We start from the raw sequence: 24,408 nt of genomic DNA on the forward strand, positions 1-24,408 counted from the left end.
TACTCCAAAAAGGAAGAAGCAAGAGATTTCACTTGATGCCTTTGATTATCAACAACTCAAACAGTCTAGACCCAAGGTTGCTAAAAAGGCCAAGACTATCTCCCGAGTAACTGTTGATAGCAACAGGATGAAGGTAGCTGAAATTGTCGAAGCTCTTGCAGATAAGCCACTTGAAGAGATCTCAGCTACTGATTACAAAGTTACAAGGATAGAATTGGGTAAGCAAACGCATGAGGTGATTAAACATGATGCCCAGTTTTCTGTAGCTTCACTAGTACAACGGTGTGATGAACTTCTAGCTAAGAAAGACATGCTAGAAGAGGACAACCGACAACTTGTTGCAGCTGTTCGTAAAATCACAAAGCATACTAGTGAAGTGAGTAATCCTTCAAGTTCTACCGAGGCACGAGAATCAATTCATTGAGTTGAAAGGGCTGCTCAGAAAGTACAAGCATTGGATTCCTGGGTTGATCAACTTCATGATCTATGTGCACAAGTGCTGAAAGACATTTTTCAGATGATGTCTAAGTTGGAGACTATTGAAGATAAATTATGTCATACCTCCGACGCTTTTAAGAAGAATTTGGAAAGTGTTGAAGGTAGTTTGACAATCTGGCGCACCATGCCTCAACAACAGTTGAGAGTTTTACAAGAGCATTCCATTATCTCTTCCAGGGTCATGTACTTAGAATTTGAAGAGCTTTTGGAAAATAAGGCCCTTGTTCTTAAATCCTTCATTGAGGAGATTGGTGATGCAATGAGATTACGGGGTAAAGTTTTCCAAGATATTGTTTCTCATTGTGAAAAGGCCTCTTGCAACATAATAAGTCAGGATGGAGAGCTAATACCAGAAGAAGAAGTTCTTGCAGATTTACAAATTAGGATTCATAATGAATGGAGGAGCAAACAATTCTCAGCTACTTCAATTCAAATTTTGATGAAACACCATATCTTTTTGCATGAAATTCAGTCCATCTTGGAGAAGAACAACTCTATGCTCCTCCGATGCCACGAAACCATTGTGAAGACCATGGTTGTTGCCAATAACACCCATGAATCGGATCCTGATGAACTACAAATGATCATCCAGGAGTTTGAAGGATTCATGTCTTCACGTGCTGCAGCTTAAGTGTTTCTCAACACTTAGTTGTATTTTTCCAAATTCGTAATCTTTTAGTTGTAGTCTTTCTTTTGACATGTTACATGTAAAAGCCTTTTTGTAAATTGCAAGATAAGTCATTACTTGCACTTTTGTAATTACATGTAAAGCAACTACAAGTTGTGTTCAATTAGGACTGTAGTTGGAATAAGTCATAGTTAGTTATTGAATAAGTCTTGGTGGTTGAGAGAATCTCTAAAGTTAGTTAGGATCCTCCCACCTTTTTCTCAAGGCTCCTCTTCTATAAATACTTGAGGGGTCTATTGTAATTTGGATATTTTGGAAAGCAAGCAAAAACTCTGCCAAATTTGCAGCAAAGAAGTCTTTGTGCTTTTATGTGTAAATTAAGAATTGAAAGGAATAGAAAAAAATTGCTCAAGCTTTGAGTCTTTGTGCTACATTCTTAAGTTTGTGTTCCATATTTTCTTTCTTGCAAGTGTTTCTTTGAGAACTTAATCGAATCTGATTTGCAGTCTTTGAGTTACAAGTATTGAAGATTAATTTAGTTAAAGTAAAAGTTCTATTGGAAAAAGCTGTAAGACTCTGTTCTTACACTTGTTCTTAACAAAATTTAGAAGTAGATTTTGTGAGAAATAGCTGTGAGTTTTTGAGCTTATACTACTTGCCATTGTTTTAAGTAGAAAAGAATAAGATATCCTAGTCTTTGAGCTGTTATAATTTGTTCTTGATAGAATTAGTATAGAAAAGAGTAGATAGGACTTCACACAATCAAGTCTTTGAACTTGATATCGCTGTCCCGTCTCGAAGGAAGTGATGAAAGTCTTTGAGCTTTCAGGAAACTTCATTTCCTTTCTCTCACTTCATTTCGAAAGTTACTGCTGTTTTATATCGAATCGCTATCACTTTTCTGTTAAGAGAAAAGGATATTCTCTTTCTTGAACCAAGAAGAAAGATTGCTGTCCCATCCTATTTTATTTTTAAAGTTGTAGTTAGATAGGGGGAGCCTTCCCTTAATTAGGAGAGTTTTATTCACACGCTGTGGTTGAAACCACAGTTTTGTATATTTCCCCAAGTGTACAAAATTTTCAATCAACAATCCTAGATTTATGCTTTCATTTTTAATTTTGTAAATATATCTTTATGCTTTTAAAACACCTTTAAATTGAAAGATAGCAGGTTTTTTTATTATAAACAACGAGAATCTATTTTTCACAATTCATGTGTTGAAGTGTCTATTTTATTTGTCTACAATATTTCTATGGTATGGTAATGCCCTTAGATATATATAAAAAATAATTTTTGATTGTTTTTTTGTATTTTTTTATGTTTTTTGTAAATCCGATTTTTTGCTGATTTTTCCCGATTTTTGAAAAAATCTTATACTTTTGTTTTGCCGATTAATTCCCCAAACGATTAATGCTTCTATGCTTCAAACTACTATCAAACTGTTTCATTCAGTAACAACTGTTTAAATGAAATTTAAAAAAAGTAAGTTGAAATGATTAGGGCACAGTGATTAGGGTTGACACCTTGCCTTGTGCGCCTGTTTGCACAACCAAAGTATATTGAGAAAAATTATATTGAGAATAATGTGGTTCCATATACAGATGAGATGGTAGCAAATCTGCATTCCTCTTCCCCACAAGTGATTTTCAATTTTTGGCTTTGATTCTCTTACAATTAGAATATATTGAGAATAATTTCATTGAGGACTTCATATCATCAAATAGAATGGTGTCATTATGGGAATGGAGAGCATGGGTATTGGGGCTCCATGGAGAGTCGACGGACCAAACAAATTTATTGAGCAATGTTTTTACCCACAAATCGTTTTTTTCAACCCAGTATATTTTTTGAAACCCTAGCCACGGTACTTGGCAATTTTTCTGCTATTTTTATTCCATTTTAATGGGTTTTTAATTGCGAGCAACGATTTTACTGAAAATTGTGATTTAAAGGGGGATTAAATCGCCATAGGTGCCGTTTTTTTTAAAATCGCTATTTTCATGATTTTATAAAGATTTCTGCATCTATGATACATAGTACAAATAAATGCCTTTTTGCAATTAGTTTGAGGAATGATAATTATCATGTTTGCATATTGCTAGAGTTGCTATTCATCAAGTATTAAGTGTAATTGTTACCTAAAATTCGTTATTTTTTCATTGACATTTATAATGCCTATATTGCTTATGGATGTTCATTAAGATGTCTTGTTATGTGTGCTAAGGTTTTAATTGCTTCGGTGAATTTGTGAGCTTTATATTGCAAGTTAGCTCAAAGATGTAAATTACGGGTTTTTGTTGAATCTTATATTAATTTACCACAACATTTTTGTTCATGTTAACCTATTCAATCTACGTGTGATTGTATTTTTTAGTTTTTGTTTTATAACTAAATCATGAAAGCATATAGTATTAGGATTTATTTTTCAATTAAAAAAACATAAAAGCTTTTGCCCTAGTTTAAAGAGCATCTTAGTCTTTTAGTCTAGGCAAACCCTAAAGGATACACATTTTAAAGTTATTCATCCTAAATGTTTAAAACCCAAAAAAACATTGTGAAGTTTGTAAAATGAAGTTATTCATCCTAAATGTTTAAAACCCAAAAAAACATTGTGAAGTTTGTAAAATGCAATTATTTATTGTTCATAATAGGCTAGTTTTGATTTTATAGGGAGCTTCCCCTTCCAAGTCAGAGAGTAGTTTTATTACATATTTGTTCCATTTTTGGTTGCATTGAAAGGCACAAATTAAAATGCTAACACCTTGTAATCCATATTTATGTCCTATCACTTATCTTATCTAATCTGACCAATGAGATTTTTAATACTTTCTCATCTATTCATTATGTAAATATTCCACATATTTGACCATCGATAATTGCTTGATGTATAATTTTTTTCTTCTTCAACTTTGAATTCTAATATTTTTGAATAAATGTTATTCTTTTTGATTAAGTAGGGAAATAAATATATTCTTATATAGGGTGAAGGTCAATACTTTGAATAGGAAAGATGGAGAACTTGAAAGGAATCTATATGCTGCACTTTGTCTTTAAGAAAATACCATTCCAACTCTGAGGAACTTGGTAATATTGTACATTCAAGATCAAATGAATTTGAAACAATAAATGTTTTGCCATAGGCTTCTGTTTGGATCTGGAATCAGTTGGTAAATTTGTTTTGACAAGTATGAATTTCATTGAAGCGTAGTTTAAGTTTTCCATATCCTGTTTATTGTAAGATATCATATAGCTTAGGATTCTGTATCTTTGCTACACACTTTCATGTTTTCATTTTTAGTTTCAGCTATACTTTTGGGTATTCTTATGCTATTTTATTTTGCACATATGCATGGCTTGTGTGTGCAAAAATTCTAGTTGATGACCTGATTTGTTTTGCAGATCCGAGGCTTGGCTTGGCCAGCAGTACTTGTAGGCATGGTTGCTCAAAGTGCAAGGTATGTTCATATTGCTTTTTGTTAAAGAGATTCATATTACATTGCTTTACAAATGGTTGACATAAGCTGTGAGTTATGATTAAAAGGAATATCTCTTACATAGGGAAGGAAAGAATGTAGTATGTACCTATGCCTGGGCCCAAATTGCAAAGAGTTCATATCCTTCCCAAATTACCGTATCTTAGCTTGTACAATAACAGCCAACTCTTGTTTAAAGGCTTGTGACTTTACCACAAACTCTCGTTTAAAGGCTTGTGACTTCATACTGTGCGGGTAGGTGTCTTTTTGGAAAGCAGCTTTGGAGTTTGTCGGGAGAGAGCATCAAACTCATCAATGAAGCTAGAAGGAGCAACTTGCACAAAACACTTGTATATTGAGAGAGCCTGAATCACCGACTTTAGGAGATTCACCTTCCTAGCAGTAGAGAGCCACTTGCAGGTCCAATGAGAAACTTTCCTATGGAACTTATCTAAGAAATCTTACTAAAACTTGCTAGGAAGAGAGCCTATAGAAATGGGGATACCAAGATATAGCAAGGGAAGAGCACCGATCTAAAATCTAAGAATTTGAGTAATACTGGTTTGAATACGCTTAGTATTATTAAAAAAGAATATAGAAGACTTTTCCTTATTAATACTTGTCTAGAAGCCGCCAAGTGAACATCCAAAGACCTTAGATTGCTCTTTGATTGCATACACAAGTATATGTCGTTCACATAAGTATAAATGCAAATTTTAGCTGAAGTAAATAACACATTTAGATATGTAAATATTTTCAAATGTATACAAGACTCATGGAATATGAAATCCACGACATCAAAACAAATATCAAAACTAAAATATAAGTCTATGGCCTAGAGGAGTCTATATTACTCATACTGACATTACAAGTTATGCATTGGTGTCTAAGATAGGTCTTGGATGATGTAGCCATGATATTTTCTTGTGTCTCAGTGATTGGTGTGTATATTCAATGGAGGAATTATTAAAGTTTTCTTGAAGTCTTCAAGATTGTATGTGTTGTTGTCAAGCTCATCAACAAAAGGAATGATTATGTAAAAAGATAAATAGTAATGTTCTAGTTTGACCTTAGCTAGGATACTAATAGATAGAATTGTTCTATGAGTTGTTCATGTAGGGCATGATGATAAATTTTTGCATTATAAAATGCCATTTCTTGCCAACTATGACTTAACTAGTATTCAGCAGTACATGACTAATTTAGCATGCCAACTTTGCCTATGGTAGTCCTTGTATATTAAACAAGTTGTCCAATGTACGAAATAAGATAAATCGTTGGTTGTGGTTTTGACTACAAAAATGTTGAGATTTGCAACAAGGGATATGTACTTCATAGATTTTATGATCATGATTCATCATTAGCCTATTACTTGCTTAGAGTTATAGTTTGATGGGGGTTTGGGGGCAACACCAAAATGAGGTTGAGGGAAGTGTAGAACATAGGTATACTTTTGAGAGAGGGGGGGGTGAATCAATAGTAAATGAATTTTAAATTTTTTTAACCAATTAAATCCTTTTGTGAAATCGCTTTTACACTGAAACTAAAATAACAATGCAAAACAATCACACATGGAACATGTTGTGATCTTTTCACACATCACCCTTTTGCAAATGGGGACCCCCTCTTTCTCTCTTTCTGCATTGGTTAGTTTAGGGTTTTGGCAGCATAGTGGGCGATTTTGAGTTCCCGTGCCCAAATCTTGAAATTTTCATCATGCCTAATTGTCTTTAGGGTTTTTGAAGATATAAGATCAAGTACGTAAAAGTTGAGAGTTTAAATGATCCTAATTTGTCTAAGTGTAGACCTCTTGAGCATAAGCGTGTTTTTGAATGTCCTCGTCGGTGATATTTAAGTGCCCAAGTGTTCTAGGACCTTTAGGAGTTGTTTTCTCGCTCCTAGGAAGTTATTCAAGTTGATTTTGCACTTTATCCTGATAGGTTTCCTTGTGTTTCGCTCAAATTTTGGTAAATTTGCCTAAGTCCTAATGTGTTTTATTGAAAATTCTAAGTGTCCTAATGATTTTGAGTGGTTAAATTGCTAAATTCCTAATGAAAATCCATATTTTAAGGGCCAAAATGTCAAAATTCTCTATGGGAGTTGCTTTTCTCCCACATTTTCGATGACCTATGATTTCCCCCCACTCAAATTCCTGATGGGAGAAGAATTTCCACTGGACTTCCAATGGACCTCTTTTTTCCCCCATTCAGATTCCTGATGCAAGGCGATTTTCCACCCGGAGGCAAAAATTTGACTAAGTGTTGGGAAATCCCCCCGATCACCCACGTTTTTGCACCAGGGCTGCGAATGACTTTAATGTGGATGTTGCAAGGTGGAATCCACAAGAGGTTGTCCAAGGAGGGAACAGAGTTGATTGAGTAGTACGGATCATGGTACATATAGTTTCTCACATTCACATACCTAAGGATTCATGGATTTCAATCCGAACTTTACAGGCTTCCTAGGTATCATATAGACAAAATGATATTACTTGAGGTGGTGAGACAACTTCTGGAATATGATTCCATCCAAAGGAGAAGCATAGAACAACGATGGCATTTCCTATTTCGGGAGGGAAGACATTGGAGGTTTGCCATTCCGCTGTTGCAACTAACACAATGATTGAGGAACTTGCATTCTATCGCCTTGCGACATGCAAGAAGAAAGAAAGGTTTGATATGCATAAGAAAGTTGGAATGATCAGAGGAGATAGATTCACACACAAGGTGGACATTGAAGATTATTGGGCCAACCCGATGGATGAACAAGCAGTGAAAAGAAGAATGTGGTCCAAAATGTCCATGGATTTCATGAGGAAGTGTGAACTTTTCCTCATTCCTGATCAAATATTGGATGACAAGGATAATACGCATCCACAATACGAGAATGAGATGAAGAAGACGACTCTATTGCCTAATTGGTCAGAACAAGAAGTGATAGATTTGAGTGTATTGATGAGAGAAGTCTTGAGTTTCTCCTGAGGATGGGTAGACAATCAGATGAACAAGTTAGTTAATATGGGTGTTATCTTAACAAATGAAAAGATGAAACAGGAGGAATCCTCTTCCGAAGATGATCAAAGAACTATCAGCAACATAAGGATTCATGTGGATGAGGAGAGTCAAGCCCCCAAATGAAAGAAGATCACACCAGGAGAAGTCAAGGCTTGAGGGAAGAAGATTGAGGAGGTTAAGAAGAAGAAGAAGCAAAAGTTTATCATTCCTTCGCCTATTATTCCTTTCCCTCCCCTTAGTGTCTCATCAATCAAGGAGATCGAAGTGCCGGAACAAAACAGGGAGTTTGAACAATGTTCCAACACTGTGATATTATCAGAGAGTGTTCAGGACTTGTATGCCACAGCTACATCTGCTCCACCTAATGAAGATGATGATCAACTGGGATCTCCTACTGTCCTTTTGGAGGTTAGTTTGGGGAAAAACGTATATGATTTGACTAAGGATAATCCTAATGATGATGATGATGTTATCTCGTTATTGAGGGAACTTGATCGAGAGATGTGTCTTGATGATGGTATGGAGATGGTTTCTATTCCTAATTGTTTGATAACGAGTATGGAGAAAAGTAAGAAGATGGTAGAGGCATAGCCAACTGATGATATTGATGACTAATTAGTTAGGAGCAACAAGGAAAAAGAACCAAAGAAGGCTGAGATTTTGTCACGTATAACTAGAGATGAGGCTGGAATGCGGATTGCACAGATGGCAGTTCCTATTGGAGATGTGACGAAAGATGTTGCCACTCCCATGGATTTCTCGATTATTTCAATTGCCCTTGGTCGTACTACAAAAGAGAAGGAATTCCAGGAACTTGGTGACACAGTTCAAGTGATCAGTGCGAGAGTAGACAGGGAAATGAAGAAAAGAGAGAAATATAAGGAAGAAAATATCGGACTTAGAGAGTACATTGCAGGGATAAGGCGTGAGAATCCCACCCTTACTTCCCCTATTGCAGTTGATCGTGGACTACATGCAGATTATGTGGCAGCGAGAGATGCACTCTCGGAATTGGAGGAATGGATTGAAGATATGAAGAAACAGGCAGATGATTTCCTTACTTTGTCCACGCTTTTGACAGGACAACGTTCATATTCAGAATATAGTATCTAGAGGGAGTTTGGGAGGAATTTTGACCTATCCAGGAGAAGACTATTACACGTCTCAGAGTATTGAAGAGAATTCCTATGTCCACATTGATCACTGAGAATATTGTGCATGATGGAGACAAATACGATTTCCATAGCTGGTATTGTTCATTAGCCATGAAGAAATCTACTTGTGAGCATGCACAAAAGGATTGTACAGAGATGGAAGGATCAATTCATGAGATCAGTTGAAGATCCTTGCCTCAATTGAGGAGTTATTGGGAGTGGATGTCATTGATGCCAGTGGTTTACACTTAGCAGAATTGAGAGGCAAGATGAAGTTCATGTACTTCAATCATTTGGACTCTTTGAAGAAGAGTCAGATGGATGACTTAGTTTCCTTGTTGATTCATGTCCATAATTCGCAAAAATTCATGTCACATTGGGAGAACACCTTCGATGCTTGCTTGGATGCATTGGACGTGATTGATTTGCAACAGGATGCCTTACCTAGTATTTCCATGGAGGAATCAGATTTTGTATTAGCTAGATTCTTAAAATACGCTGTGAGAGAAAGAGATGCAGGACGAAATCTTCTAGAAGATTCTCTATTTGATGACTGTCTTTCTACTGGGCCATATGTTGGTGGCTCCATTTTTGATGTAAACCCTAATTAGGGCAACTCTAAGGCATTGTTGGCATGATCTTGGCCCTTGATTTTGATTGAATCTCAACCATCCATTTTGTTTGAGACTCTATATATATACTCCATTACCTCTCATTTGTAAGAGGGAGATTGTTGAGAATTGTTGGTATATACTGCATATTTGAATACAAATCATTGTTCGAATTGATGGTGATTTTGTTTAAGTGTTGTCTTGCATTCAAGGTTCTCAATTCCTTCAAGTTAGATAAGAATTTTCTTTCAAGTATTTGTTGATGAAATAGCATCGATTAGATGAAGAAATCCTTGCCCAGAAATATATATATATATATATACACACACATGTATGTATATATATATAATATATATAATTAATTTATATTAAAAGTTGATAACTATATGTTATCGGGTTAACAATGAATAATATCTGATTGCATTTTTGTTTTGATCGACGACTTGCTTAACATTAATTAAGCGCCGATCATATGCTATCGGGTTACTAGACCCGATAGCATACATTGCAGATTCACATTGTTATCAGTTGGCAATACCGATCGTTTGGCATAAACAAAACATTGATCGCTGTGATAAACCCGATAAGCATACACCGATTCATATCGGTTTATTTGTAGAGGCACAATTAAGAGATGCCATGGACAGACATGTGTCATCTCTCTTGTAAGATATATATGTGCTTGTTATTGTTATACAAAGAACATCAAAATTATTAATGTTCTTTCTCCACCATCTGCAATACATAGAAGATAATTAGAAAACAAAATTGATATATACTGTGAGAAATATTTGCATTGCAATACAACATCATTATACATACCTTGATTTTGAATTGAAATTTGAAGAACTTTTACATGGTATCAGAGCCTCGGTAGATCAAACCTGAGGCATTCAAATTTGTGAAAAATTCAAAGTCAAGAAGATATCTAACATCACATTTCTTCAAATGGCCAGCACTATCAGATTTGAAGATAGACTCGAAGGAGGCGACAATTTCTCAGCATGGAAATTCAGAATTAAAATGATCCTAAAGGAGAATAAAGTTGAATCATTTGTAAGAGTCGAATCTAAAGAACCTGAGAATGAACCTGACAAAACAACATGGATCGAGGGTGTAATGAAAAGGCCATCAAGATCATAGTTGACGGAGTGAGAAACAATATTATGCCAATCATAAAGAAACATGAGACTGCCTATCATATATTCAAGGCACTTGAAAATGCATTTGAGATAACCAATGCAAGCAGAACCTTGGCTCTAAAAAGAGAGATAAATCATATAAGTATGATAAAAGGGGAGTCAATCAATGCCTACTTCATGCAAATATCTACCCTAAGGGATGAACTAGCAACACTTGGATACGAAATCCAAAGCAAAGAGTTAACACTCATTGCTCTAGATGGGTTACCTAGTGTCTGGGAAACGCTCGTTCAAGGCATCAGTGCAAGGGCTAAATATCCAAATTTTGAGAGGCTAAGAGCGGATTGTCTTCAAGAAGAATCAAGGTTGAATAAGAAAGGGATCAAGCATAAGATATAGATGAAGATCTTCAAGTTCTAAACACCAACTCCAATAAGAAAAGAAAGAAGAAACAATTCAAGAAGAGGAAAGGACATCAAGGCAAGAATACCTTCAAGAAGGATCTCTCTCATATTCAATGCTTCAGGTGTGACAAGTTCGGGCACTATGTTGCTAAATGTCCTGAAAGATCTAAACAAGCTACATTTGTCAAAGTTGGAAAGTCAAAGGACGAAGATGATTCCGAGAAATATGTGTTCTACTCAGCACTTTCAAACCAAGTATCAAACAAGGCTAACTCATGGGTGATTGACAGTGGCTCATCGAGACATATTACAGGGTTCAAAGAAGTGTTAGACTCCATGATAAAGGAGACCGATGAGGAAGTAATAATCGGAGATGACTCTGCATATCCAGTCAGAGGAATTGGAACCTGCACCATCAGACTGAAGTCAGGCTTATCATTACATCTTACGGGAGTACTATATGTCCTAGGCATCAAGAGGAACCTAGTGTCCATCTCAACACTAGAGGATAATGGGGATAATGGGTATAGGGTGACCTTCATGTACAACAAAGTGTTGGCTTGGCCAAAGAATTCGTCCATAAAGAAAGCCAAAACTATTGGTCAAAGACAAGTTTACTTATATGAGCTATGCACAGAGCCCAACCTGGCCCTAATCCATGAAGTTGCAGATGCTAATGAAGTTTGGCATAGAAGACTAGGTCACCTGAATTTCAGAGCTTTATCATCTATGGAAAACCTTGTCACAGGTTTACCCAAGTTAAAGGAATATCATTTAGGGGCATGCAAGGGATGTGCCCTAGGTAAAAATACTAAGGGCTCTTTTCAAAATAGTACTAGGAAAACAAGTAATGTTTTAGAATTTGTCCACTCTGATGTATGTGGACCTATGTCAGTACCCTCTTTAGGAGGATTTTTGTATTATGTAATAGTTGTGGATGACTACTCTAGAAAAACTTGGATCTATTTTCCGAAATGTAAAGAATCAGAAGAGATCCTTAATAAGTTTAAAGAATTTAAAACCCTAACAGAAAACTTCTCAGGTAATAAAGTTAAAACCCTAAGAACTAACAATCGGGGGGAATACACCTCAGATCTATTTAAAGATTTTTGTAAAAATGCTGGGATTAAGAGGGAAATACTGTAGCTTATAATCCTCAAGAAAATGGGGTAGCTGAGAGAAAAAATAGGACAATTGTAGAAGCTGCCAAATCTATGCTTCTTGATCAGAACCTAGATACCCGTCTTTGGGCAGAAGCCTCCTGCACTGCCGTGTATATCCAAAATAGATGTCCTCACTCCCATATTGAAGATAAAACCCCTGAGGAAGTTTTTACTAAAACAGAGCCAGATATTAGCCATCTTAGTATATTTGGATGCCCTGTTTATATCCATGTACCTAAAGAGAAAAGGTTAAAACTAGAGCCTCCAGGAAAAAGGGGAATATTTGTTGGGTATAGTGAAACCTCCAAGGCCTACAAAATCTACATACCTGGTCATAGGCATATTGAACTTAGTAGGGATGTAATTTTTGAAGAAGACTTAGCCTTCATAAAAGCCCAAAGTTTTATAGAACCTGAAGTCCATGTTCTTGCTCCTAGCATAGATGAAGATCCTACTCCTGAGTTTCAGAGGGAGAATCTTGAGGAAAATGAAGGTAAAATTTAAAACCCACCTAGAGAAAATCTCAAGAAAAGACCACTATGGGCCACCAAAACTGTAGAAGAAGCTCATAAGTATGCTGTCCCTTTAGAAACCTTCAAAGAAAGCAAAAGGCCTAACAAATTCACCAGCTACGTTGCCCTCATGAATGACCTTTCAAAAGATGAACCTACCAATGTATCAGATGCACTTAAACATCAAGTATGGAAGGATGCCATGTTTGATGAATACCAGTCCATTGTAAAAAATGATGTTTGGGAGATTCTTCCTAGGCCAATTGGAAAATCTGTTGTTTCTTCCAAATGGCTCTTCAAGATCAAACATGTTGCAGATGGCGGCGTTGAGAAACACAAGGCCAAATTTGTAGCTAGAGGATTCTCACAGAAGGAAGGAATTGATTACAAAGAAACCTTTGCACCTGTGGCCAGATACACCTCAGTAAGAGCAGTCTTAGCCATTGCCGCAACAAAAAGATGGAAAGTACCTCAGATGGATGTAAAAACAACATTTCTTAATGGAAAGATTGCAGAAGAAGTATATCTAGAGCAACCTGAAGGATTTGAGATTCATAATGCAGAGTCTCATGTGTGTAGACTCAAGAAAGCTCTTTATGGGCTTAAACAGGTTCCCAGGGACTGGTATGAAAGAATTGATACTTATCTCATAGGGCTAGGTTTCTCAAAGAATGATGCAGATCCAAATCTTTATTATAAACAAAACAAAGGTGATATGTTGATATTGATTCTATATGTTGATGATTTGATAATCACAGGTGAAGATCACCTCATAGATTAGTGCAAGAAAGACCTTGCCAAAAATTTGACATGGACTTGGGACTCCTTCATTACTTCCTAGGATTAGAAGTATGGCAAAATTCTGATGGCATCATACTAAACCAGGGTAAGTATACCTTGGACATTTTGAAGAGATTTGGAATGTTAAACTGCAGACCTATGACTTCTCCGATGGAAACAAACCTTCATAGACTTAATGAAGCAGCAACAGAATCACAACCCACAGATCCTACTCTATACAGGCAAATGATTGAGTCCGTGATGTATCTGGTAAATACAAGACCAGATATCTGTTACGTAGTTAATGCTTTGAGTCAGTTTATGTGTGAACCAAAGGAGATACACCTCGTAGTAGTAAAACTCATCATGAGATATCTACAAGGTACTTTAAATCTTGGTCTCATGTATAAGAGAGTTGATTTGGATTTACACGGATTCACAGATTCAGATTGGGCAGGAAGTGTAACTAATAGGAAAAGCACCTCAGGATGTTGCTTCAGTTTAGGTTCAACCATGATATCCCGGATCAGCAGAAAATAGTCATCAGTAGCACAGAGTTCCACTGAGGCCGAGTATATTGCAACTTCCATGGTTGCTCGAGAGGCAGCATGGCTTAGGAAGTTTCTTGTAGGGTTATTTGGTGAACCAATGAAACCTACAATTATTCATTGTGACAACCAGAGTTGCATAAAACTCTCAGTGAATCGGGTGTTTCATGACAGATTCAAACATATTGAGATTCCATACCATTATGTGCGAGATATGGTAGACATGAATGTGATCCAGTTGGAATACATTTGTATAGGGGACCAAACAACAAATATTCTTACCAAACCACTTTCTAGGCTGAAAGTTGAGCACTTCAGAAAAGGTTTCGGTATGATTGAAAGGTAATTTGCTTTGTAATCTGTACTTATATATTAATAAAGATGTTTAATGTGTAAACTTCTTTGTCATGCTATGACTTTTATGGGCTCCACCCTGTTGATGTGTTTTTTATGCACATGCGAACACAGAATAAAATACCTAAAGGTACCTTATCCTATCTTGAACAAAGTTTCCCGACTGCTGAAGATCTCGCCGAAGGATTAGTCGAGGCAACTCCAAGGTTCTTGTATGTAGGTTCTCTACTCGTGGATAAGCTCTTTGTGGTATGATGTGATTTTGCTGGAATCACAAGGGAACTTAGACTTGACGACCTAAATGTCTGATTTGCTGGAATCACAAGATTTCACTGGCCTAGATTTTAAAAAAAGGAAAAAAGGATGAGGGCGAGGGAAGGATCTAATTCTGACACTAAGAATGTAGGAGCAATGAATGATCTTTGATGAAATTCTAATTAAGTCTTGTCTTGACATCCCAAGACCATCTATATAGGCATAGACACCATCAGGCTGATGCATATCAATGAAGAAGCGACAATTGAAGTTAAGCTTAAGCTGAATGATTCCAGTTGACTTCACAAGGCAAGTCTGCAATCAACAAACTGCTAGTAGTATGGATATACAAATTTCACCATCAATCAAACACATTTCTTCCACTCATCTAATAACATAAAATCAAAACTGAGAAGTATAAAGACCATGGAAATTGTTGAATCGAACCATAGATTTCACCATTTCTTCAATGAAGTTTTACAAGTCTTTTACAACAACATCTTGGCAACAATCTTTGCCTTCTCTTGCTATTCTACTCTAATTGCTATTCTACTATTTTGGCCTCTATTACTAACTATTAACTATTAGCTATTATTGATTAACTATTAACCTTTACAAATGAGGAGCCAGGGCTTATATAGTGCCCTCAATATAATTCAATGGCTCAAATCAATTTGAGATCAATGGCCGAGATTTTACAACGAAAACCCTAATTAGGGTTTGTTACAACAAACTCAATCCTGGCCAATGAAATAATTGCATTATTTGGACACATGTCTTCTCTGGAATATTCGACCAATGGATAGCCTGGGTAGGTACATCGAAGTTAGTGCCATCTTTGATGAGTCAGGTACATTGAATCTGGACATGCTGAAGTGGACCAACCCGACTGGAGGAGTGATCACTGGGATGCCACCTTGTCTTTTCTTCAAATGTTGGACTGGAAGACGTCGTCCTTGATGAGGCTCGGCTGGAGAAGGTCGTCCTTGTTGATGCTGGGTTGGAGAAGGTCGTCCTTGTCCTGGCCTGGTCTTCTTTCATCTGCCAAAACAAACGAAAAGATGATTAAGGACACATGATAAATTCATTTCAACATAGCATTTTCAACTTAAATCATCAATGAAAAGATATCAACATGAAACTTGCCCAAGATTTTCTCCAAGAACAGACCCTATAAGAATTTTGCCCTGGACCCTTTGGAAGGGTCAGGAGCGAAATTCCAACTTTAGCTCAAAATTCACATTTTTGAAGGTCAAACATCTTTCCAAGGCATTCCAAATAGCTTTTCTCACCCTAGTCCAGGCTTGACTTACCACAAAATTTGGAGAAAAGGATGGTTTTAGTGTTTTTCGCTCTAGACCCTTTGGAAGGGTCAGGAGCAAATTTCTTGTTTGTAGCGCATTTTTTTTCATCATTTCAACTTCAATCCACCTCACAAGGCAAGGAAACACTTTTCTTCTCTCATACAACTCAAGTTTATCTTGATTTTGCAAGGCAAAATAGGTGATTGAAGGATTTTCGCCCTGGACCCTTTGGAAGGGTCAGGAGCGAAATTCGCTTTGGACCCTTTGGAAGGGTCGGGAGCGAAATTTGACATTTTGAACTCTCCATCAGGATCATTTTATGGAATATAACATTTAAGTTATACTTTAAGTTATATTCCATATATACTTTCAGGATGTTTAAGAGTGGTTTCGGACCTCCCGGAGTTATATTGCAAAATCTAGTTTTTGGAGGATTCTTCAGTTTTCTAGACTTAGTCAAATTTCAGGATCAGGAGATTCCAGACTTAGCCAAATTTCAAGGCATTTGAAGATCAAGATGACATTTCAGACTTCATCACTCACCAACTCGACCTACCTCGGACCTTCAAGAATGATATCCACTCACAAAGCAAGACACAATTAGCAACGAGAGCAAAACCAGGCCCTAATTAAGACTCTCAAAGAAACCCTAATTCTGGGGCCCTGTGGACTCACCCTGGCTCAAGCAAAGCCTGTAATCCAACGATCCCTTCGACAACACTCATCCTGTAAAGGCTAATAGACAAAACCCTAAAAGACCTAGAAAACAAACCCTAGAAAGCAAAAAGCAGGGGTCCCCATTTGCAATGGGGCAATGTGTGAATACGTCACAACACACCCCCTGTATACATTTCTAAGAGGTGACAATCTCTCAGATAATGGACACTTGTATGTAGACATTACAAGGTGACTATCTTATAATGATCAAACCAGATATCATGTGTGATTCATGGTATGTTATGGATGTGCCATAATTATATTGTGGTAAAGACATTTTGAAATGTCAGTGCACATACCACAATTTGGATAAAATGAGGATTTAATTATTCTCGTGTTTTTATCCTTAATATTGCTTGCTTTGCAATACTGATATCACGTGCTTTGGTGATATCTTGTCATCACAAGTTATTGTGGTGAACTTTTGTATTATGTGTTTAGGTGATACTTCATGTCACATGCTTAGATGATATGATTTTTGTATCACGTGTTTAGGTGATACTTCATGTCATGTGTTTGAGTGAAATGATCCTCTGTAGAGTGAGATTATGAGACTCCATAAGGAATTCTGACTATCATGAGAAATGTGATGCTAGATATGTTGTCATTCATCTTCCCAAGCTAAGAGGGAGGGTTGATGAAATAGCATCGATCAGATGAAGAAATCCTTGCCAAGAAATATATATATATATATATATATATATATATATATATATATGTATATATGTATATGTATATATACATGTATGTATATATATATATAATATATATAATTAATTTATATTAAAAGTTGATAACTATATGTTATCAAGTTAACAATGAATAATATCCAATTGTGTTTTTGTTTTGATCGACAACTTGGTTAACATTAGTTAAGCGCCGATCATATGCTATCGGGTTGCTAGACCCGATAGCATATTGGTGTCGATTCATAATTGTGAGATTTTGCCAAGATCTAGAGGCAATGGAAAGCACAAATAAGAGAAAAAAAATATTGATAGAAATAAACTGTATTCTATCAAGATGAAAATATTGATCTACTGGAACATCAAGCATTACATACAATAAATATGAGCCTGCTTATATAGGCAAGGCTATATGGATATGTAAGCACACAAACATGACATGTGGCTCAATAAGAAACAAGGGTAGGTAGGAAATAGATGTGGGTAGGTAGGAGAAACAATATAATATTCCACATGAGGTGGATCACCCACTGAATGTGGAATGTAACAACAAGATAAGTCCACAAAAGGTGGAAATTCTCCTACACACACTATCCCAATGTGGCACAAACACCCAAGTGTCTCATACCCAAACTGCTATGAAATGCATTTCCTAAGTAAACTTAAGTAAGGTGTAATAATATCCAAGATGAATAATTATTTACAACAACAATAATGAATCGGCACCAATATGCTATCGGGCTATTAACCTGATAGCATACATTGCAGATTCACATTGTTATCGGTTGGCAATAACGATCGTTTGGCATAAACAAAACATTGATCGCTGTCTTAAACCCGATAAGCATTCTCCGATTCATATCGGTTTATTTGTAGAGGCACAATTTAGAGATGCCATGGACAGGCATGTCTCCACGTTGGAGACATGTCTGCCCATGACATCTCTCTTGTAAGATATATATGTGCCTGTTATTGTTGTCCAAAGAACATCGAAATTATTAATGTTCTTTCTCCACCATCTGCAATACATAGAAGATAATTAGAAAACATAATTGATATATACTGTGAGAAATATTTGCATTGCAATACAACATCATTATACATACCTTGATTTTGAATTGAAATTTGAAGAACTTTTACAGTATTGTTAGATTGAATGAAAGAATTTGTTGAACATAATTGTGTGGAATCCTTGAATCCACACCACCATCCTCTTGTTGATTGTAAGTGTGCCCTTGTTGATTGTAAGCGTGCCTTGCATGGTCAACTGGAGTTTATATGAGCTTAACTTTAATTATTATATGTCCATTGTTATGCATTAACTTGAATGGTATCAACGTTTGATGGAAGTAATTTGAAAATCTATGACATACGCCTTAGATGATTGCACTAAGCCGTGTCAAGCTGTTCGACTTGATGGTGAGACCTTGTCTAGTTTGATTCCACTGAATTTGTTCATCACTTCTTGCATTCTAGGCTTTAGAATAGAATTCCTTAACCCTATTCTTTTAGCCCCCCTTTTAAAAAAATTTCTTGTTTGAATAGTTTCAAGAGCTTCATTGTTAAATCCTAAGTTATCAGCACACCTATTCCACATTCATGACAAGCGAAGTTGATATGAACAATTGCATAAGTCCCCAAGTGAAAACAACAATTCATATCAACCATTGAGCTACCCACTCATCAAGACCTGACTGTAGAAACCTTGGGATCGTTTTGGTTGATCTTTCACTTAGCATTTGAGGTGATTTTGTTCAAGAGAGGGTAAAGTACTTTGGTATTTTATTCTGATGCTTGCATTTGCATAAAACACACATCGACAAAACAATTGCACAAGATTTAACGTGAAAACCCAAGATGGGAAAAACCACTATGAGTAACGTTGCTACGATCTACTGTCCTAATCCAGCCTCACAGTTAAAACCAATTACAATCTTTAAGTGCACCAACCCTAAGGAGTCACCAAACCGCTATCTTAAGAGCACCAAGTCTTTCAACACCCCACCTAAGCACCAACTCAGAATCCTTATGGCACCAACCCAAAGGATATGCAAATGAAACTTCTTATCTCTGATTTTGAATCTGCAAACCAAGATATTACAATTTTGAAGATACAAAAAGTCTACAATGTGTTACAATCTGAAAGTTATTATTTTTCAAAAGTGCTTTTCAGATTCATACACCACAAATATATTAACTTGCAAATAAGTTTGTATAATCTGAAAGTATGTTATCCTTGATTATCTTGCAAGTCAATTTGAACATCAGCACAGTTACAGAATGTTTGCTGAGTCAACTATACTGTCCCCAAATTCTTAACAAAAGACAAAGCACAATATCAGATTGTTATGAAATGATTGTTTGACCTTTTGCACATACTGTATGAAGATCCACTTCTTTATGCTGACAACCTGCAATGCTTTCTCTGAATATTACCAGCATCAAATTACAGACATTCGAACAAATCTGAAACTGTTTGCAGACATATTATATAAATGCTTTAGGAGTATACACTGTCAAAATAATAATGTATGAAATTGTTCTCAAATCTGAAGTCTTTGTCTGATCTATTCAACCCTTACAAAAGTGAAATCTGTTTGACGTGGCATTCTTCTGTCAATGGAACACTTATTTACTCTTCAACTTTTTCTCATTGGTATACAAAAACCTAATTATAAAACTCATTCAATGAACAATGTGTTTAACATTTCACACCAATCTCCACACCACAAAAAAAAATCATTGAACTCCAACTTCAATAAATAGAACTTCTTTCTTCCTTTCCATCGGTTGTGTAGTTTCTAAACAGTTAAAAATTGTTTGAATTAGTTGGCAGGTAAGTCAAAATTGTTAACAACAAATCCAATCTTTTACCACTGAAGAATGCTTTTAAAATGACAGTCATAATGATTGTAAACCATTATTAAATAATAAACTCAGTCGATGATATAATATTTGGTCAGAACAACATTTTTTCAGATGGAAATGAATGTGTTGTTTTAACAATATCACTGCTGTATTCAATTCACAAACAAATGTGATAGGATCAGATGACATCAATGACAAATATGTCAACAATCTCCCCCTTTGGCATTGATGTCAAATCTCCAGTCTGCAACAAGATGTCAAGTCTGAGTCAAGACATCAATTGAACACCTCTACAACATCAAATTTGAGCAAAAAGCACGAAGCATATGAACCCAGATATCAACATCATATCTGTAAAACTGAACATAAACATGAAGTATGTGCAGACAAAATATGGATACCAATTTGAACCCAAACCATCTGCCTGCAATTTATCAAACCTCCAACAACAAACAAAACTGTAAATGATGTTCAATTTACATTCAACATGCAAGTTATATTCTACTTACTATTATCTTGTTTTATCTATTACTGAATTATTATATAAATCTGATTATCTTCTTTTATGTGGCAGGAGAGGAGGAGCATTTATAAATTTCAATGTCCATTCTCACACATACCATTTGACATATATAGTGGGTTGGGTATGGTCAAGCGATGCCTTGACCAGTCGATCAGGACATCACTTGATCGTGCCCCCTCACTATAATGGTGTATGGCGTTTTATTTAACCAACCGGTGTATATTCAAACACCTGATAATTATAGGTGTATGCCAAACGGTGTATGGTTATCGAACACTATCCTTAACACCTGATATTAATCAGTGTGAGTTTAATATACCACCTGATATTTAATCGGTGCAAACATAAACTAATATCGATATCAATCGATAGTCTAACCGATAATCATTAAGTCGTATTTGCAATGGTTAACTCGATTTGTCAATCGGTGAATACGAATAGATTATCAAATCGGGATACTATGATAATGAACAGTTAATATAAATAAAGAATGTTTATCAATTGAATGCTTGAGTTTATTCATTTTAATAATCGATATGATAAATGATTGAATGAGAGACTTCATTTATCTCTGATTCAATCATTTATCTTACCAAAGCTATCTATGCATTAACAAAAACCACCACAAAACCATCTGCATTAAACATAAAACCATTCCCCCCCTCTGACATCAATGACAAAGGGTCAGGGATAACAAATATGAACAATACAATGCTCCCCCTAAGCAGATGCTTATCTGTCAATAGAATTAGAGAGAAAATGAAACCTTGGGCTTCCATCTATGTCGAAGCCAACTTCTACCCATCTGCACAAACAAACAGCGTGCACCTTGTACCTCTCTTAAATCATAGATATTACCTGTTCTTGTGTCTTCAACAACCAACCTGCCTGAATCAGCCTTTTTGATTTCACACCCGTGAGCATTAAAGTTCACAAAATATCCATTATCACATAATTGGCTGACACTTAGCAAATTGAAATTATACTTCAGGTTCTCTACATACCAAACATTACATGTTTTGAAAGTATCATTAATACTTACAAAACCTTTACCTTGAATTTATATGAACAATTTATCACCAAACTTTACTACACTACCATTCCAATCAATAAAGGTATTAAACTTACTCTTATCACTTGACATGTGATTTGAGAAACCACTATCTATGACCCAAAGGTTCTGTCCATTTGCCTGAGGAGCAAACTGAGCAATCATGGACTTTTTTGAATTCTTGTCTCCTTTCTTCTTCCATACTTTCTTTGTTTATGTCCTGAAGAACCCATTCTCATCTTCTTCCATACTTTCTTTGTTTATGTCTTGAAGAACCCATTCTCATCTTCTTCCTTACTTTCTTTGTTTATGTCATATTGCGATTTGGTGTCTATATAATTTATTTCATTCATCCGACCTGAGGCAGGTTCATGGCTCAAAGACTTTCGATTGAACTATAAGTGCATGTAACTGCTTGGTGACCCCTCATGAGTAAGGCGTTTTTGTTGGAGGTGGGTCCGATCAGCCTGGAGTAGCATTTCAACACTAGACTGCAGTTTGCACTTGATTCTCAGACCTCCTTCGGCAGCAGCAGGGACGGCACCTGGCTGGGGTTTGATTTTGCACATTGGAGCCAACATATAGGTGGATATTGCTTGCACCATCATCGCCACCTTTGGGCGACATCAAATCAGGTTCCTAGTATTTCATTTCATTATAAAGTGTGAGTCTATATCAGTCCTAGTCCTCAGAAAATCTGAGACTTAGTCTTTGTAAAAAATCAGTCCATGCATTGGTCTTTGACAGCATATTGTAATGGTTCTTAATAAGGATGGAATTAGTTTGGACTGCATCTTATGTGAATAGTGTTCTGAGGTTGTATGCCAATTATTTGACAAAATGACAGCCAGTAGATGTCCATGTTTGAGAGCTACTTGGGTCTTGCAACACTTCTAGGTTCGTCTAGGTGTTTTAATATTTTCATATTTGCATTTCAAAGTTTTCAGTGAATGTTCTGTCATGAGAAATTAGTGTTGATGTCCCTTATATTGAACTGAAACTAAGAGCAGCAAACTAAGATTCTGTTAGCCAAGTGTTTGACGAAATATTTAGGCCATAAAAATCAGAATTTTCATATCAGAATTGACTAGGGACATTACACAATAATTATATTATAATTATATTATCACAACCTTTATGTTATCTATGTCGGCCTGAAGGAATCCGACCATACCTATAATAACATTAACACTCCCTCTTAGCTAGGGAGGAATCCTTCTCGATATCTGAGTTATGTAGAGATATCAACCATGGCTACTTCCAGAGGGTGGGTCCATCATGGCTACTCCCATGAATGGAAATGCAAGTGAACACAAGTGCTCATCATGGAATCACTCAACGTGATGCCGTCTTCTCATCATGATGTTCACCATGGCTACTCCCAGAGTGTGAATAAACACAAGTGGTAAGTCATGGAGTCTCTCACATGACATCCACCATGGCTATTCCCAGAGGGTGGATCCACCATGGCTACTCCCAGAGGGTGGAAACAAGGGCTTTCACCTCAAACTACTCCTAGAGAAGAATGCATTACCACGATGGCGACTCCTAGAGGGTGGATCCACCATGGCTACTCCTAAAGGCTGGAAACAAGGGCTTTGCTGGTTGAAAATTTTGTACACTTGGGGAAATATACAAAATTGTGGTTTCAACCACAACGTGTGAGTAAAACTCTCCTAATTAAGGGAAGACTCCCTCTATATAACTACAGGACGGGACATCAATCTTTCTTCTTCTTTCAAGAAAGACAATATTCTTTTCTCTTCACAGAAAAGTGATAGTGATTTGATATAAAACAACAGTAACAACTTTCGAAATGAAATGAGAGAAAGGAAATGAAATTTCCTGAAAGCTCAAAGACTTCCGTCACTTCATTCGGGATAGGACAACAATATCAAGCTCAAAGATTTGATAATATGAAGTCCTATCTACCTTTTTCTATACTAATTCTATTAAGAACAAATTATAACAGCTCAAAGAATGGAATATCTTATTCTTTTCTACTTAAAACAATGGGAAGTAGTATAAGCTCAAAGACTCACAGCTATTTCTCACAAAATCTGCTCCTAAATTCTCTTAAGAACAAATGAAAGCACAAAGACTTAACTTCTCTCAACAAAATATTTATTTTAATCTATATTAACCTCAAATACTTGCAGCACAAAGATTGCAAATCAAATGTGATTAAGCTCTTTAAGAAACACTTGCAAGAAAGATAATATAGAACACAAACTCAAGTATGTAGCACAAAGACTAAAAGCTTGAACAATTTCCTTCTATTCCTTTCAATTCTTGAATTTACACATGAAAGCTCAAAGACTTCTTTGTTGTAAATTTGGCAGAGTTTTTGCTTGCTTTCCAAAAGATAAAGATTACAATAGACCCCCTCAAGTATTTATAGAAGAGGAGCCTTGAGAAAAAGGTGGGAGGATCCTAACTAACTTGAGAGATTCTCTCAACCACTAAGACTTATTCAATAACTAACTAAGACTTATTCCAACTACAGTCCTAATTGAACACAACTTGTAGTTGCCTTACATGTAATTACAAAAGTGCAAGTAAAGACTTAACTTGCATTTTACAAAAAGGCTTTTACATGTAACTTGTCAAAAGAAAAACTACAACTAAAAGATTACAAATCTGGAAAAATACAACTAAGTGTTGAAAAACACTTAAGCTGCAACACGTGAAGACATGAATCCTTCAAACTTTTGGATGATCAT

At 36.1% G+C, this 24,408-nt stretch overlaps 1 protein-coding gene across 3 annotated transcripts in view; it reads left to right on the forward strand.

Moving 5' to 3' along the window:
- LOC131070133 (protein DETOXIFICATION 46, chloroplastic) overlaps positions 1-24,408 on the forward strand; it is a 214,964-nt gene that overhangs the window by 74,680 nt on the left and 115,876 nt on the right. For all 3 annotated transcript variants that reach the window (XR_009371584.1, XM_058005666.2, XM_058005665.2), the window contains exon 5: positions 4,526-4,581. Coding sequence is in view for 2 of the 3 variants with exons in the window: in XM_058005666.2 (XP_057861649.1) it covers positions 4,526-4,581 (56 nt within the window). In the remaining variant the exon portion in view is untranslated. The remainder of the gene's footprint in view (positions 1-4,525; positions 4,582-24,408) is intronic.

Source organism: Cryptomeria japonica, chromosome 1 (assembly GCF_030272615.1).
Source record: "Cryptomeria japonica chromosome 1, Sugi_1.0, whole genome shotgun sequence".
Lineage (NCBI taxonomy): Eukaryota > Viridiplantae > Streptophyta > Pinopsida > Cupressales > Cupressaceae > Cryptomeria > Cryptomeria japonica.